The sequence below is a fragment of the Mustela erminea genome, chromosome 12 (genome assembly GCF_009829155.1).
Source record: "Mustela erminea isolate mMusErm1 chromosome 12, mMusErm1.Pri, whole genome shotgun sequence".
Classification (NCBI taxonomy): domain Eukaryota; kingdom Metazoa; phylum Chordata; class Mammalia; order Carnivora; family Mustelidae; genus Mustela; species Mustela erminea.
In genome coordinates this window covers 26,483,156-26,497,568 of record NC_045625.1, presented here as the reverse complement: position 1 = coordinate 26,497,568, position 14,413 = coordinate 26,483,156, and the positions used below count along the sequence as shown (strand labels likewise).

General features: G+C 40.7%; 1 protein-coding gene across 3 annotated transcripts in view; it reads left to right on the top strand.

Moving 5' to 3' along the window:
* Positions 1 to 14,413, top strand: part of SLC44A1 (solute carrier family 44 member 1) — a 197,330-nt gene that overhangs the window by 122,770 nt on the left and 60,147 nt on the right. For all 3 annotated transcript variants that reach the window (XM_032306475.1, XM_032306474.1, XM_032306473.1), the window contains exons 8-12: positions 640 to 779; positions 2,432 to 2,618; positions 3,835 to 4,000; positions 5,439 to 5,595; positions 6,308 to 6,391. In XM_032306475.1, coding sequence (XP_032162366.1) covers positions 640 to 779; positions 2,432 to 2,618; positions 3,835 to 4,000; positions 5,439 to 5,595; positions 6,308 to 6,391 — 734 coding nt within the window. The remainder of the gene's footprint in view (positions 1 to 639; positions 780 to 2,431; positions 2,619 to 3,834; positions 4,001 to 5,438; positions 5,596 to 6,307; positions 6,392 to 14,413) is intronic.

Below are 14,413 nucleotides of genomic sequence, written 5' to 3'. Positions count from 1 at the left end.
GCACAACAAAGAGGATCTTTCCTTTCCTCAGTCCTCAGCTTCATTACTGATTTCTGTGACCCTTACTTGCTTCCTACAAGCTCCTCAGGTCCCAACAGGCTCTGACTCTCTCTTCATGATCACTTCCTCTCAGGGATACCTGTCTTTGCTGGCTCTCTCTGAACTTCAGTGTCAATAATAAAAATGGCTGGGCACATGGGTGGCTCAGTCGGTTAAGTGCTGCCTTCGGCTCAGGTCATGATCCCAAGGTCCTGGGATCGAGTCCCACATCAGGCTCCGTACTCCACAGAGAGCCTGCTTCTCCCTCTCCCTCTGCCTGCTGCTCTGCCTACTTGTGCTTTTTCTCTGTCTGTCAAATAAATAAAATCTTTAAAAAATAATAAATATGGCTGAAGGACATTTATTTGATACACTGGAATATGTCTAAGACCTAGTGTGAACAATGAGAAAGGAGTAATTGGAGCTCCCCTTCTGTCCGCAAAAAGTTACAGCCATGCACCACCACCACCACCCCTGCCAAATGGATTGTTGCTGTATCAGTCCCACAGTGATGTGTAGGAAAGATCCAGGAAAGGGCAGATTTATGTTACGCATTTTCTCGTGCTACTTATTTCCAAAACAATTGGTTTTTGAACCCAGGTGGCACAGGGGTACTGTGGTGGCTATATGCAAAGCAAAGAAGGTCTCCCAAAGAAACCGTGATTCCTGAGCAGCTTCAAATAGCTGAAGACAATCTTCGGGCCCTCCTCATCTATGCCATTTCAGCCACAGTGTTCACAGTGAGTATGGGCTTGGGTGGATCTTTCAGGTTTACGTTTTTCTTTACAGGGATTGTGAATGGAGCAGAAACTCACCTCTAGCTATTGCATGCTTAACCCTGACCTCCGTGAGAGAAAATCTCTGTCCCACTGTGTGGAACGCTAAAAAGTGTTCAGAAGGCTCCCCTAATTGATGAGTGTTATTTGATGCAACCTTTTATTCTGCACTGCCTGCCTGTTGAGAGAGGAGTTTCGCCTAGAATATTTACATTATCATTTGTAAGAACATGTTATCTTACTGTCATAATAGAATTCCTTTTTTAAAAGTTTCCTTTTTTTTTTTTAATTAATTTATTTATTTGAGAGAGACAGAGATGGCAAGAGAAAAAACAAGTGGGGACAAGATGGAGAAGCAGGCTCCCCCTACGGAGCAAGGAGCCCAATGAGGGGTTTGATCCCAGGACCCTGGGATCATCACCTGGGCCCAAGGCAGCCGCTTAACCAACTGAGCCACCCAGGCGCCCCTAAAAATAGTTTTTTTTCTCAAAGTATGTAAAGAAACACACCACTTCATATCATTTCTCTTACTTGTTCACTAATTATTTTCCCGTTTTTGCCTTTTCAACTTTTAACAACATTATTCCAAGTTGGTGAGCCCTGCTGGCTAGGCACTCTACAGTAGATTACCAATGAACATGTGGTTAAATAATCTGTACTCGTATCTTCGGTTCATCTTCTCCTCAGTGAAAAAAGGAAAAAAAAATCTCAGACACTTCTCAGACCAATCCCAAGCTTTTAATTGAGGTTTAAAAATTAAATAAGCCGGGGCGCCTGGGTGGCTCAGTGGGTTAAAGCCTCTGCCTTTGGCTCAGGTCATGATCCCAGGGTCCTGGGATTGAGCCCCGCACTGGGCTTTCTGCTCCGCGGGGAGCCTGCTTCCTCCCCTCTCTCTCTCTGCCTGCCTTTCTGCCTACTTGTGATCTCTCTCTGTCAAATAAATAAAATTTTAAAAAAATAAATAAATAAAAATAAATAAAAATTTAAAAAGCCACACAAAACCATTTGTCCCAAAAGGTATTTATTTGTTACTATTATCTAAATATGTATTGATCATCTTTAAGTACAATTCTTCTTCTTCTTCTTCTTCTTCTTTTTTTTTTTTAAATTTAAAGTATCCTTCACCCGTCCTCACCCAGGGCCGGGTGAGGGTGTGCAGGGCAGGAAATCTGACATCGACCCTGCTGTCTAGGGGCTCTTGGTCCAATAAAGGAGGTGAGGTACAAATACGGCCTCTGATTTTGTAATCAGGGTGTATTGTCTTCTCCCCTGTTTTCAGAGTGACAGGTGTGTATCTATCCAGATAAATTCAGAGCCTCATCCCGACTGACAAACAGCCCATTTTGATTCATAATGAGTAGAAAAGTAAAGTAGGAGAATTCTAGGATTTATTAATTGAGAAATCCTTTTATGTTTAGTTTTAAGGATGTTTTCAGTGTACAAACGAGAGCGCTAAGTGCCACAAGACTGATAAAGTATTTTGGGGATTCAGAGAATAATAGTCCTAACTCCATTTGAAAGGAAGGGTTATGTTAAAAATGTCCGCCATTGTTCGGTTCCTGTGTTTCCTGCCCAAGACGCTAACGGGAGCCTTTCTCTGCCTTCTCTGGACACAGGTTATCTTGTTCCTGATCATGCTGGTCATGCGCAAGCGCGTTGCTCTCACCATCGCCCTGTTCCACGTGGCTGGCAAGGTCTTCATTCACTTGCCGCTGCTAGTCTTCCAACCCTTTTGGACTTTCTTTGCTCTTGTCTTATTTTGGGCATACTGGATCATGACACTTCTTTTTCTTGGCACCGCTGGTAAGAAGACCTGCTGCTTCTTTCTCTCAGTGATGAATCTGATTCGTGTTAAATTATTTTAAAACTTAAGGTATAATTCTCAGACATTTATGACTGAGGTCTGATCGCCCTCAGAACTAGTAGTGGTCACAGCTCTTCACCAACCCATTCCCTGTGTGTGGTTTTTAGATCATCCTAGCAGAGTGGGTCTGAACCAGGTCATGGCTTTGAAGTACACTCCAAAACTGATTCAGACATTTGGATTCATTCTCAAACAGATTGAATGCAGGGTGGCTGTGGGGTTGCCTTAAATCCAGTTACAGCCAAAGATCAGCTTGCTTCCTTGGGATTTTCTAGTTTGCAAAAGATCTGAACCTAAGTAGAGTTCCTTGTGATGATACCATTCATAGTTAGAGTCTCAGACTTACTTACAACCACACTTCATATCAAAAGTGACCCCTAGGGTTAAGGGGATAGGAGAAGAATAAATGAAACAAGATGGGATTGGGAGGGAGACAAACCATAAGTGACTCTTAATCTCACAAAACAAACTGAGGGTTGCTTTGGGGTTATGGACATTGGGGAGGGTATGTGCTATGGTGAGTGCTGTGAAGTATGTAAAGCTGATGATTCACAGACCTGTACCCGTGGGGATAAAAATAAATTACATGTTTATAAAAAATTAAAAAATAAAAAATAAAATTAAAAAAAAAAGACCCCTAAATGGAATTAATGGTGAGGAGTGGCATAAGTATTGTAGGCTTGTATGTGAACTCTCTGGCCATTTAGCAACATTCACCAATTGAAAATAATATGAATTTCCATCCATTGCTAATGATTTAGGTATATAATTATTGGATGAGTCATAAATAGCTCTGAAAAAAAAAAATGAAAGTGTTTGAAAATTCATGCCTAAATTAACCGGTGTGGTAAGGACTGTATTCAAATAGAAGACCTTTTAAAAACTATATGATGCCTTCGGGGAAAACAAAATGCTTCATTGTACAATGTCTGGCTTCACAGCTTTTTAAGTGATAATTATTTTTGTCTCCTAATTCAGTAGCACTGTGATCATAAAGTCAGTAGTTTGGGGGAAAGTGAGGGGGGCGCATTAGAGGGTTGGAGGGGGTGGGAGGGGGCTGTCGTTGGGAATTAGATTAATGCCTTACATTGAATAGCCCTATTGCTTAGCTTGTGCTTTATGTGTTTCTCTTTTCCTTCCTTGATATTCTCCTAGGCAGTGCTGTTCAGAATGAGCAAGGCTTTGTGGAGTTCAGAGTTTCTGGGCCTCTGCAGTACATGTGGTGGTTCCATGCAGTGGGCCTGATATGGATCAGCGAATTCATCCTGGCCTGTCAGCAGATGACTGTGGCGGGGGCTGTGGTAACATACTATTTTACTAGGTGAGAATTTATACTCATCAGAAAACTTAAGATCATCTAAGGGATTGTGTCTGAAGGACACGGAGGTGAGGCTGTAAGAGTTTCATGTCTTGTCTTTTTTTTTTAAAAAAAAAAATTTTTATTTTTTAAAATTAATTTAATTTTAATTTAATTTTTTAATTTTTTTTTAAATTTATTTGACAGAGAGAGACACAGTGAGAGTGGGAACACAAGCAGGGGGAGTGGGAGAGGGAGAAGTAGGCTTCCCACAGAGCAGAGATCCTGATGTGGGGCTGATGTGGGGCTCGATCTCAAGACCCTGGGATTATGACCTGATCCAGAGGCAGATGCCTAACGACTGAGCCACCCAGCCATGCCAAGTTTCATGTCTTTAAAAAGCAGTTGGAAGTGAATATGACAAAATGTTATACCTGATAATTCTGGGCAGTAGGAACATGGGAGATTATTACTTTAATCTTTATACTTTTCTTTAAGTTCCTCAAAAAAATTAATCAGAACAGCAAGTCATGATATCACTGCAATTATATTTAGCAGAAGAATAAATCTTATACCGTCTTTTGTTCTTTTTCTATTGGGGCCCCTGGGTGGTGGAGTCAGTGAAACCTCTGACTCTTGGTTTTGGCTCAGGTCACAATCTCGTGGTCGTGAGATGGAGCCCCACGTTACGTGGAATCTGCCTAAGATTCTCACTCCTTCTTTCTTCCTCTGTTGTTCACATTTGTGCTCTCACTCTAAAATAAATGATCTTAAAAAAAAAAAAACTTAAAGGTCTGTCAAAGGATAACATGCCTTTTTAATTTGTTTGGATCACAATAAGTATTGTGACTCCCTTTCCTAACTTCAGAGCTGAATATAAGTTGTAGGCCTTACAATTTTCTATTACAATGAGGTACCAGGTCTAGATTGAACATCTTTTTTTTTTTTTTTTTTTTTTTTAAGATTTATGTATTTATTTGGGAGAAAGAGAGCAGGTAGGGAGGAGCAGAGGGAGAGAGAGTCTTAAGCAGATTCCACATGAGCATGGAACCAACATGTGGCTTGATTCACGACCTTTGAGATGAGGACTCGAGCTGAAACCAAGATCTAAACGCCTAACCGACTGTTACCCTAAACAATTTTTTTAAGTTACATTTTTTGGTTGTACATTTGGTTGTACATTTAATTCCGTAAGTATTTATGAGGAAAAGCTTTCAAAGCACAGTTTCATTTTACTTAAAGTCTTAAGAGCCTAAGAACCCCATGAAACTACCATAGAGAAATGAAGCATTAATTTTATTTGGTACATCAGTAGCATCTGTATTAGCTATATATTTCTTTGCCATTTTGCCACAAAGCTAGAATTTTTTTTAGATGAACTGATTTTTTCACTTCATTGGGCTTAAACCATTCCTGTACTTAGGCTTTGTTTTAACTGTCTTTTTGGTTACTTTTTAAATAGGGATAAAAGGAATTTGCCATTTACACCTATTTTGGCATCAGTGAATCGCCTTATTCGTTATCACCTGGGTACAGTGGCAAAAGGATCTTTCATTATCACGTTAGTCAAAATTCCACGAATGATCCTTATGTACATGCACAGTCAGCTCAAAGGAAAGGTAAGAAGAGAAAACATTTTGGGGCTTTCTGTGGTTGTCGCACTCCAGACCTCAGCTCTGCATGTGGTAAAGCTCCTAGTGATGTTAAGTCCATAGCTGTGAATGTTCTCTTCAAAATCCCTACAAACAGAATCCAGCCCTTCTGTCTTATCCCCTATTCTTGCTCTCTATATGCTCTGGCAAATCCATCATATCACTGGTTTGGCAAAGTACCCCTTGCTTCTCTTCCTCTATGTTGACTCACACCCTCCTCCTTGGAGCCTGCTCCCTGTCCCTGACTATGGAGATAACATGCATTTCAACACAGGTTGGCTCACATGACACATCTTCCCAGAAGCCTTCCCTGATTACTCCTCCTCTTTGATGATGTCATCTCTGTGTTCCACTCTCATGACACTAGAATCTACTGCATATTCTGATTCTAACCTTTTTTTATATTTAGCATTTTTTTTCTTCTACAGTAGTATAAGTTCCTTTCTGGTCTGAGATACCTTACTCTATCTTATATGCAGTAGGTACTAAATAGCTGTTGAATTAAATTAAAACTAATTCAGCTATTACATTTTGAGGGAAAAGAGGGTGTGGGTGTAGAGGCCTTGAACCATAGGTTTTGATTTTTTTTACTTTTATTTATTCTTCTAACATTTGGAATTTTCGGTGTGATCATCTGATTCTTTGGTTTTTAATTATTTCAAATTTTTGTCCTTCCCAGGAAAATGCTTGTGCTCGATGTGTGCTGAAATCTTGCATTTGTTGCCTTTGGTGTCTTGAAAAGTGCCTAAATTATCTAAATCAGGTAAAAGATTTTTAAAAATCAGTCTAACATTCACTTTTAAAGACAGGTTCATCGTTTCTTCTTCCAAGATAAAATAATTGAGCTTGCTTGAAAGATTTTATGTATTTCCCATGTTTTGGTATATTGTAGCGTGTTCAGGTATATCTATTTCTATCATATTATTATTATTTTTTTAAAGATTTTATTTATTTATTTGAGAGAGAGAGCGCTGTGCACTTGCGCATAAACAGGGGGGAAGGGCAGAGGAAGAAGCCGGCTTCCGGCCAAGCTGGGAGCCCAATGTGGGGCTCAATCCCAGGATGCTGGGATCATGATCTGAGCTGAAGGTCGACACTTAATCAACTGAGCCACCCAGGTGCTCCTATCATTGTCTTATTTTTAAAAGTGATAAATATTCTTACCAAGGCTTATTATTACTAATTATAATATAAGGATAAAATATCATTAGGGTTCATCTTTAAGGAAAAACATTTATCTTTTATCCCTTAATTAACATCCTTTCATCTTTGATTTTCCCTAAAAACCTGTCTACTCTAGCTGGATTTCTTTAATTCTTCTTTTAAATACTGTTTGAGGGGTGTCTGGCTGGCTCATTCCATAGAGCATATGACTCTTAATCTCAGGGTTGTGAGTTCAAGCCCCATGCTGGGTACGGAGCCTACTTTTTTTAAATGAATGAATGAATGAATGTTGTTTGAAAGCTTTAATTTAATGAAAAGTCACTGTGACACTTAAGCTCATTTTTTCCCTGCAGTTCTTTTTTTTTTTTTTTAAGTTTTTATTTATTTATGACAGAGAGATCACAAATAGGCAGAGAGAGAAGTGGGGAGGGGGCTCAATCCCAGGACCCTGAGATCATGACCTGAGCTGAAGGCAGAGGCTTAACCCACTGAGCCAGCCAGGCACCCCGTCCTTCAGTTCTACTATTGTTCAAGACTAGTGTGCTCTCTATCCTGATACTTTTTGGCAGGAGAAATCCAGCTGCTTAAAGACTGTGATACTAGCCTGGGAAATATTGTCAGAGGAATGCTATCATTTCTTGGGTCAAATGGAAGAACTGGTATTACAGAATAACTGTTCTTAGGGAGCAGCTTGTTCCTCTGTCTTGCTGTGCCTGGGCACACAGGACTTGATGGGACTCACTCTTCCCATGTTCTTTTTTTTTTTTTTAACCACTTCTCTCCATTTCTTGAAAATCAATTGTGATGTGCCAATACCCTCTTCTAATAGACTAAAGATAGAAATGGACTTTCTCACCATTTATGGCTAAGTGATTCAGGAGTAGCAATGTGTTTTCCATTCACTCAAGGGTAGTCCGAGGACGGTAGTCCTTGCGGTGGTTAGCGTTCCTGGAGTTTGCTTTATTGGAGTTCTGTGGTTAAAATGAAGAAGGAGGCACGACATTTCATTAGCAAAATAAATTCTTGTAGATTGTAATACTGTATGGATGTAAAGTGTTTGGAAGGTCGTTATTAAAAATAATTAGTATCAACCACAGCAATTTGAAAAATTAGTTTAGGACCAAGTCATCCTTATCAAAAAGTTGATAGATGCACTAAAAATAATCATCATTACATTTCGTACCCATCACTAAATAGCTCATCTGCAGAGAGAGATGCTCAACCCACCTCTCCATTCTCAATTTCTACCACCTTCCCACAGGAACCTTTTGCTCTCGCAATTAACCAAACATGCCTGGAATGACTTCCTTCCAACGCTTGGCTAACTCCTTCCAATCCTTAATGATTCTGCCTGAGTGTCACCTCAAAGCAGTCTTCTCTCAGTCCCTGCCAATCTTTCACAACACGGGTTCATACCTCTGTGAAAACACTGAAAACAGTGTATGGAAATTGTCTGTTTATATATTTATCTCCACATTTAGACCTTTAGCTCCTCAAAGACAGGGATCTTAGTTTTGTCTCTCCAGAGACTATCACAGTGCTTGGTATAGAGTAAGTGGTCTTTAAATGTTTTCTGAGTGAGGGGCGCCTGAGTGGTTCATTCTGTTAAGCGTCTGCCTTCGGCTCAGGTCATGATCCCAGGGTCCTGGGATTGACTACTGCATCGGGCTCCCTGCTCGGTGGGGAGTCTTGTTTCTCCCTCTCTCTCTGCCCCTTTCCCTGCTCATGCCCTCTCTCTCTCTCAAATAAATAACATCTTTTTAAAAGATAAATGTTTTCAGGGCGCCTGGGTGGCTCAGTGGGTTAAGCCTCTGCCTTCGGTTCAGGTCATGATCTCAGGGTCCTGGGATCGAGTCCTGCGTCAGGCTCTCTCCTCAGCAGGGAGCCTGCTTCCCCCCTTCTTTCTCTGCCTGCCTCTCTGCCTACTTCTGATCTCTGTCTGTCAAATAAATAAATAAAATCTTTAAAAAAAAAAAGAAGAAGAAAAATAAATGTTTTCTGGATGAATTGTTAATCAGTGAATATTTGGATTTTAAAGACTAACAGTCAAAACCAAAAGAAAGTGTTTCAAAAAGGAGATGTGCAGTTTTACGGAAGGAAGAGAACAAATCGAATGATGGTAAGATGCTTAGTAACCAGGTGAAAAAATCCAAAGTTCTCAGCTCATCCCAAGATGAACATGAATCAGCAATTTAGTGCAGTCCTGAGTTGTATATCCAAACTTCAGATTGGTCTTTTTTTGTACAGGTTTTGTGCATTTTGGATCTTCATTGTTTGAAGATACAAGGGAAGCAGTAACATAGTAATAAATGAGTGAAGGTTTCAGGAGAGTAATTCCAAACTAAAACTTAGGTCTGTTTGGGAATATGAAATGCTGCCCTCTGGGGACTGATTACCAGCTGCTTCCTGTTTTGCCCAGGAATTTCACTTGAAGTGAGGTCAACAGATTGAAGACATTGGAACACTTCCTAGCATGAGAGGTTAAGCGTAAATATCAGTTGCCAGTGGAATTCTTTTAATCCTTGTTCCTGTGAAATGTTTCAGAGCTGGGTGGGCACCCATCCTTTTAAAGTATTTAAGGTGACAGGAATCATGGCAGTACTGAATAGATGAGCTCTAAAGACTTGTTTAAAATTTGGAAAAAAAAAAAAAGCAATACGGTCCAAGAGTATGATCTGCTGGTGTCTGAAGGGGCGTTCTTCTCAGCGCTGCTGCATACATTTGGCAGTTCTGAGATTAGTGCTCTGCTAGAGATCAAGCCAGAGCTGGCACCAAGATAACAGGAGGCTCATACCTTTCCTTTCCTCTCTGGTGTTTATCACCGCTTTCTGAAAATGAAGTTCCTTTTTCCCCATACACATTGGATTGAATCCATACTTTTATAGCCTTGTTGGAAAAGTCACAGTTGATAATTGGGGGAAGATACAGTGGAGAGAGCCCAGATATTGCAGATGTGTTTCAATCCCAACAGTTTAACTCTTTGGCAAGCTCAATGCAACCTCAGAGTCTCTGTTTCCTTCTTCAGGGAGTGGAGAAAAATATACCTGTCCTCATAAGCTTTAGGTAAGGATGACATATAATGCAGATAAATCAACTCTTACAGTGCCTGGCTCCTGGTCATCACCTAGTAAATGATATCGCTCCCCCTCCATTTTATTGTTTTATAAAGAACTCTCAGTGTTTTACTCTAAGATAAGAGAGCTCTGGCAAAGATAAAATAAGAGGTATTTCCAAAGATGTATCTATTTTCTTTAAAAGTCAACAGAATGTAAAATACTGAAGAGTTTGGAAAACCAAGACAAAACAAAACATCACCCATGATCTGACGGTGGTAACATAAGTTACCTTCATTGAAATACTGTTAGCTTCGAGAAAAAGTTTCTAAGACTTTACTTCAGTGCAGTAAACATTACTTACAGACTGTCTTATCAGTCTATACACGTCATCTGTAAAATGGTGATAATAATAGCACCTATAGTGCCCGTGACCGTGAGGATGCAGAGATGATATCTGTAGTACCCCAGGCATGTGGCTGGACACAGCAAGTCCTCTGTAATGATGACTCTTATTCTGTAGTACTGTTCATTGTTAGTTTCTTTTACATTAAAAAAAATAGTTTTATTAATTTATTTGAGAGAGAGAGAGAGGAACCGAGGGAGGAGAAGAGGGAGAAGCAGACTCCCTGCTGGGCAGGGAGCCCAGTGCCAGGCTCCATCCCAGGACTCCAGGGGCAGACACCTAACCATTTGAGCCATGCAGGCATCCCTCCTTCCTAGTTTTCAAAAATTTCTTATCTCATCACCTGTTTACATTCTGGAATTATCCTTGCAGTGTCCAATAGAGTACAGTGAAATAATAATACTAGTTATAATGCCAGCTAATATTTATCAAGCACTTACCCTGTGCCAGGCACTGTGGCTCACGTTTTACATATGGAGTCTCCCATTCGGAGATCTGTTCTGTGTACTCTTTGGAAATGGTTAATAATTAATTAATGCCTGTTGCATTGTTTTCCTCCCATCCTTTCTTTTGCTATCACTCCTGAGATTGGTATGCAGCTTTGAAGTCAAAAGCCTTGAGCAGAGCTGGACGGGGCAGAAGCCTGCTGGGCCAGTTGAGGTGTATTATTTTGCTTATGCAAATGAGAGCAGCAGACAGGGTCCGAGGCAGCAGAGAGTGGTGGAGACTGGCAAGTTGGGGAGTTCATATTCCAATCCAAGAACACAGTCACTTCTTAGCCCAGGTATATTCTTGCCATATGAGAATTTACAGACAGTTTCTAACTCTTCCAGTTTCTCAAGCGAAGCCAGAATTCTGGATGTTTGCATTTTATCTCCTGCTATTAAAATGTTGACAGCTAATTAAAAAAAAAAAATGCATATCTGAGTGAGCCAGAGCTGCTAGGGTCTCCGGGCCATACAGTGTCAGTTGACCATGGGCCACCAGTTTGTTGCCAGTACTTAGAGGATAATAGTAGAGGAGTGTTGGTACGTATGGAGGTAGACTAGACCAGAGTTGTTTTGCAGCTCAGTCTGAAATTGGGGGGCTCCATCCATAGTCCGGTGCCATACTGCATGGAGAAGACAGCTGGCTTCAAAAATGACCTTTGGGTTTTCAAAATAAGCCATTAATTATTTATAGCATAGGTGTTAGAGTTTTGCACATAAATAGAGTGAACTATAAACTGCTCTTTGTTTCTGCCAGTGCTTATCTTAATGTGTCAGGAAGGTGATTGTACATCTCATCTAACAGAATTCACTTTGGGTGGAGAGATTGTCTAGAATCTGTTTCTTATGGGCATTACTCTGGCCTCGGTTTTCTTCGACACCATTTGGATATAGTGGAGTTTAATACTGGAGGGGATCTGCTTTCTGGCTGCCAAGCTTTTAAGATTATAAAGCTCGTCTTGACATAAGTAGGAGTGGGAATTGCAAAGAATATCTTTTGAGCACCTATACCTGATACCATACTAAGCATTTGATCTATATTATCACTTTCTCTCCAACTCTAGAAGGAAGGCTCATTTCCTTTGGAGAGAAAATGGAGACTAGCATCTTGTCGCAGACAATCTGACCTAGAGATGGAGGAAGTTTTCAAATCTAAGTTTGTGTACTTATTGCTAGGATATCACCCTGTTTTCCATATAAATACCCATTTTATGCAACATAAAGAAGACTAGAGTATAGATTATTATAGAGAATATGTAAACATCTCAAATTTTCACGTTTCATTGTATAAACTAAAACAAGTGATGGCTTTAAAGACAATCAATTTTGGGGCACCTGAGTGGCTCAGTGGGTTAAGCCACTGCCTTCAGCTCAGGTCATGGTCTCAGGGTCCTGGGATGGAGCCCCGCATCGAGCTCTTTGCTCATCAGGGAGCCTGCTCCCCCCCCCCACCCCGCCTGCCTCTCTGCCTGATTGTGATCTCTGTCTGTAAAATAAATATATAAATTCTTTAAAAAGAAATTAAAAAGTAAAGACAATTTAAGATTTGTGACATATTATTAATTCTTATATCTCTTAAAAAGTCTAAGAATTTAGAACCAAACTGAATGAAATGGATGATGTTGGTGGGACTTTTTGCCCCCTCCATTCCTCACTCAAAACAAGAAAGGGATAATTTTAATTACCTTTTCCCTTACTTAATTCATAACAATCCACACATAGAGTTGTACATATCTGTTCCCTTTACCTACCATTATTGTCTAGCTCTCTCCTATTATTCTCTAAAGATCTTAAATTTTATCTCTTTTTTAAAAGATTTTGTTTATTTATTTGAGAGAGAGACAGTGAGAGAGGAAAGGGTCAGAGGGAGAAGCAGACTCCCTGTGGAGCTGGGAGCCTGATGTGGGACTCAATCCTAGGACTCCGGGATCATGACCTGAGCCGAAGACAGCTGCTTAACCAACTGAGCCACCCAGACGCCACCTAAAGGGGTTTTAAATTTGAAGAGAATTTTTAAGTCTGTAAGTGAAGAAAGGAAAGGTACAGAAATGTAGATGTATTCTGGGACATGTGGCCAAGCAGACCTGGGTTATCTACATGGTGACCTTCCACCCCAACATTTTCTTCCATGTGACCAGGACTTTTTCACCTCATCCTGTCACACACATACGTTACCACTTGGGCCTAACAGTCATCCTTTTAAAACGCTTCCTGGAGGGTGATCACCTTTATCTTGCTTCTCGGAGTTATATAGCCTTAAGGCCTCCATCCTGCCTGTGCACATTTTGAGCACTCGCTAAAGCTAAATGTTAATCATCGATGCCTCTCTGTGGGCGGTTTACTCAAGATCAGGAAGGCTGTGTGAGAAAGGAGGTGGGCTGGAAAAAATCTCAACCAAGTAGTTCAACAGAAAGTTCAGAGAACAGTAATAGGGAAGGGCACAAAGAACTCAGAATTTCTTGAGCACCTTAGCATGAATCCTTTCAGACTAGGAGGTAGAGAAGTAGAAGGAAATTTTCACTGGCCTGCTGTGATCTGTAGCACAATTTTCCTCCTGAAGAGGTCATCCTGACCTGTGTGTGTCACATGCAGCTCATCTTTCTGCCTTGCGAGTGGGAGAAAGAGCTTACGAAATATCCACTTAACTTTTTTCAGTTAGGTTGACTACAAAAGGAGTTGCACAGATCTGTAGGAATATTGCCAAGAAAGCTAAATTTCTAGGAGCATATCCAGCCCTGGAACTTAGGAGTAGAGAAAAATTATTGCTGCCTCCTTCCAGGTCCACAAATAAATAGGCTTCTGCTCTAAATGTAGATGGGATGGGGGGGGGCAGCATGGGGAGAGAAGGAGGAAGCAGGAGAGGAGGAATCATAATTTCTTCTGAAATGACTGAAAAACAGAAAAGCTTTTATGGTTTAGTCTGGAGATGGTAGGCCTTCTCTGAGTCAGCTGGTCTGATGCTAGGGGAGAGAGCTTGGAGGTATGTGGGTCCTCTCTTGCTTCTGTCTCTTTCAGAGAAGATCCTTTTCCAACTGGAAAGGGGAGAATAGCATAGTTAAGAGTGAGTCGTTGACCCTCATGGAGGAGGTGAAATTGAAGACACTACCTATTTGATTTAAATGGGTTATCCAATATCTTTGGTCCTAGATATCATAATGCTTTTTTTTTTTAACTTCAGAAAGCATCTCATAATCAATATATATAGTTAATGTGACAGGGTATCTTCCCCTGGAAATCTGTTATTAAGTAACTGACATTCGTTTCTTGATCATGTCTTAGGATAGCAGAAGTAAGGTATTTTCCTTATGGGATGTTCTATTTCAAATCATTAGATGTCTGTCGTTGAACTGAAGCATTTTAGTGAAAGATGCTGGAAGACTTTGAAGTTGCAGAGAAAGGTACTAGAAGATTGAAGGGATAAGAAGATGGGTTCCGTAGGCTGTAGACAAGGGTGATATTGTTCCTGGGCAGTACTCAAGAACAGGGATCAGCAAAGTTTTCTGTCAAGGAACAGATAGTAGGGCGCCTGGGTGGCTCAGTGGGTTAAGCCGCTGCCTTCGGCTCAGGTCATGATCTCAGCGTCCTGGGATCGAGTCCCGCATCGGGCTCTCTGCTCAGCAGGGAGCCTGCTTCCCTCTCTCTCTCTCTGCCTGCCTCTCCGACTACTTGTGATT